Genomic DNA, 3,632 nt, shown 5'->3' on the forward strand with positions numbered 1-3,632 from the left:
TCTTACGACTGCTACCAAAAACAACAAATCATTTACAAACCTGAGCGAAGTTAATGAAAATTACAACGATGTTTATGTAATGTTTATTTTTATTGGTCTTGCATTATTATATATAGAAGCCAGTAAAGCAGGATAAAACATAATATAAATAAAACTAATTAACTAACTAATAAAAAGAATTATGCAATTTGTTAGGTGAAGTAATATGTTATCAGATAATTAATTTAATATATTTATCATCATCTCATTCCAATTTATTGTCAACTCCAAATAATTACAAATTACAACATAGCTGGAGTGAAAAATGTACGCCAAAAATATACTAGAATTATTTTTTCTCCAAGCTTATTACAAAATAATAATCAATAACCTTTTCTCGATGATTAATCATTAAATAAATTTATTCGTAGCGCTGAGACTTCTTGCTCTAGACTTAGCTCAACTTTCAAAAAGCCAGATTCCAAAAATTGAAAACCAAGCAACCTATTCTATCTAACAAATTCAAACACTTTTTAGGCACTATAGCCATTTGTCTACCAGACAAAATTAACAAATTATAACTTATAATCAATCGGTTGATTTTTAAAAAAATGCTCGCGCACTTCTGATAAAGGCACTCAGCACAAAATTGAATATGGTTCTGAACTAACGATAAAAAATAATATAAATAATAAATTAATTTTTATGTAAGGTATTGTTTGAGATTAAAAAAAATCAGTGTCACTAGCGGAATTCGAACCCATGACCGCTAATAATTGTAAGGTACAATAATATTGGTTGAGGTAAAAAAGTCAGTGTCACGAGCGGGACTCGCAAAAAGGAAAATTAAAAAAGGAACGAAAAGGAATTGAAAAATGGCAAAAAGGATGGAAAATTTAAAAGGTTAGTTTGGGATGGGAAGTTGGTATCCGGGTGGATCGAAGTCACGATAGCTCAACTGGTAGAGCAGCGGCGTATTTAGCCGAAGGTCGTGGGTTCGAATCCCGCCGTGTCACATACTTTTTTATCTCAGCCAACACCTTACATAAAGATTAATTAATTGAAAGATGTTATTTGGTCAATCGGACCAAGAAATCTAATGAATTTAGTAAATAATAAAGTGAAAATGTATTGATATTTAAAATTCATATACTTACTATAATTATACGGTTGTACTTGTATCGAGTTTACGTGTCTGCCAAGCATTACAAACGCGATTTCACTTCAAATTGCAATTCAATAAAAAAACGTGTGTACCAGTTAGCACGCCAAGCATTTCGGTATTGCGGAATAGTATAATTTATCAATACCGGTGTTTATTTATAGTTCGTACGGACAGTGATCTGATGTGATGTGTGATAAATATCAGTTAAATAGAGATCTTTAGGTTACGTTATAACACTCAGTAAAAAAAATTCAAAACCAACTACATAATTTATTATGTTTTTACATCACAGCATAATAATTTTAATTAGTCGCACTGGGATAGTATAGCGGTTGACCTTGCCAAAAATAAATAGATATGCGTCTTATCTTCTTGTCTAAACCTCTGGAGGATAAAGATGATCCATTTGTATCAATAAGCGACAAAAATAATCTACGGAAGAGAGAGACCAGTATTGTCTAAATAGCCTGAATCACTAATACCACAAAAAGCCGGAGCTTTTTATAGAGTACTAACCTTAGGTACAGCAGAGAGGGCATCACTGTCTTTTTGAGATGATACCAATCCCTTAACGGCAGAATTATTCTCGTCGGTTGAATCTGATGATGAGGAGCATTCACCGACTCCAGTTACTGCAGAGAGAGACTTCTTGATTAAATCAGCTATAGCTGAGAATAATCCAACACGATCACGTTCAACATCCTTCTTGTCTAAATCAGTTGACTTTAAGATTGAGTTAAGGAAATTTTTGGTTAAATCAGTTGACGTTGAGAGTACTGGTTCATCAACTGCAGGTACAGCAATGGGAATGTTTTTGCCTAATTCAGTTGGCGTTGAGAGTACGGGTTCGCCAACTCTAGGTACTGCAGTGGTAATGGTTTTTCCAAAATCAGTTGACGTTGAGAGTACTGGTCCAGCAACTCCAGGTACAGCAGTGAGAACGTTTTTGCCTACATCGGTTGACGTTGAGAGTACTGGTTCATCAACTGCAGGTACAGCAGTGGGAATGTTTTTGCCTAATTCAGTTGTCGTTGAGAATACTGGCTCGCCAACTCTAGGTACTGCAGTGGTAATGGTTTTTCCAAAATCAGTTGACGTTGAGAGTACTGGTCCAGCAACTCCAGGTACAGCAGTGAGAACGTTTTTGCCTACATCGGTTGACGTTGAGAGTACTGGTTCACCAATTTCAGGTACCGCAGCGGGAAGCTTTTCACCTGTATCAGTTGAAGCTGAGAGTAATGGTTCACCAACTCTAGGTACTGCAGTGGAAATGGTTTTTCCAAAATCAGTTGACGCTGAGAGTACTGGTCCAGCAACTCCAGGTACAGCAGTAGGGACGTTTTTGCCTAAATCAGTTAAAGTTGGGAGTACCGGTTCACCCATTCTAGCTACAATAGAGGGAACCTTTGGACCTAAATCAACTGAAGCAGAGAGTATTGATGCACCAACTTCAGATACTGCATTAAGAGCCTTTTTGCCAACATCAGTTGAAGCTGGGAGTACTGGTTCACCAACGCCAGGTACACCAGTGCGAACCTTTTTTCCGATATCAACTGAAACTGAAAGTACTGATGAATCAACAACAGGTACTTTTGTACTTGTGACAATCGTTTTGTCTATATCAGTTGAACTTGAGAGTCCTGATGAGCCAACTTTCGGTACTGCATCGAGAATAGTTTGGCCTACATCAGCAAATGCAGAGAGTAATCCACCGACGCCAGATCCGGAAGGTTTATACCTGGGTGAATCAGCTGGATGTAAATATAATTCACCAACGGCGGAGGATACGCTTTCACCCAACGGAACGGCTCCAAAGGGCTTAACTCCAGTCCCAATCAGAAAAAGAAGCTATGAGAGCAATCATATTAACCAACATTTATGTATACCCGTTGGCATAAAGCTTAACTTAAAAATTAAAGGCTATTAGCTAATGTTTTATTATATAAAAAACATTATATTTGATTTCACTATTGGAATTTATCTTAAAAGCGTTTCTACAGACTTTGTACCGACCTTTTTACTGAACCGGTTTTGGTGATAGTGCACCTAGTAGTTTTCTGTCTTTGAAGGATCTAATATGATCAATATTTAACAATCTGGAAGTACATGCACAACAATGTCAGAAAACCATATTTTTTTTAAAGTGTTTAAATTACTTTCCTCGGTTCCTAGATTCATTAAATCGGGGATCCCAACCACATAACACAAAAATTTGATTGCTATAGTCCTTAAAATTTTCCTTATACTCTAAATTCTTAACAAACTTCTTGTGCCTTTTGTCACTTATTATAACCACCCCATTAGGTTTAAGTGTTCGCTTTATCATTTGATTCATTTAAAAAAGTTATACTGAATTTGTCAAAAACATTAGCCAATAACGAGGAAACGTATAATATGCTACTTACAAGAAATAGTTCCATGTCTGCCAAACAATGCAAAGCCGTAGACTGTAAAATCTTCCAGTTTCACCTTATTTATACGTTCGAAA

The 3,632-nt window shown here is 36.0% G+C and overlaps 1 protein-coding gene across 1 annotated transcript; it reads right to left on the reverse strand.

Annotated features, from left to right (window-relative positions):
- Nucleotides 1-1,394: 1,394 nt before the first annotated feature.
- Nucleotides 1,395-3,632, reverse strand: LOC106673131. Its single transcript, XM_024227590.1, has 3 exons — nucleotides 3,550-3,632; nucleotides 1,661-2,992; nucleotides 1,395-1,576 (listed from the first exon to the last, which is right to left on the reverse strand). Exons 1-3 carry the CDS (start codon nucleotides 3,562-3,564, stop codon nucleotides 1,556-1,558), a joined length of 1,368 nt encoding a protein of 455 aa, XP_024083358.1. The 5' UTR covers nucleotides 3,565-3,632; the 3' UTR covers nucleotides 1,395-1,555.

The sequence above is a fragment of the Cimex lectularius genome, unplaced genomic scaffold, assembly GCF_000648675.2.
Source record: "Cimex lectularius strain Harlan isolate CLEC.00 unplaced genomic scaffold, Clec_2.1 scaffold205, whole genome shotgun sequence".
Lineage (NCBI taxonomy): Eukaryota > Metazoa > Arthropoda > Insecta > Hemiptera > Cimicidae > Cimex > Cimex lectularius.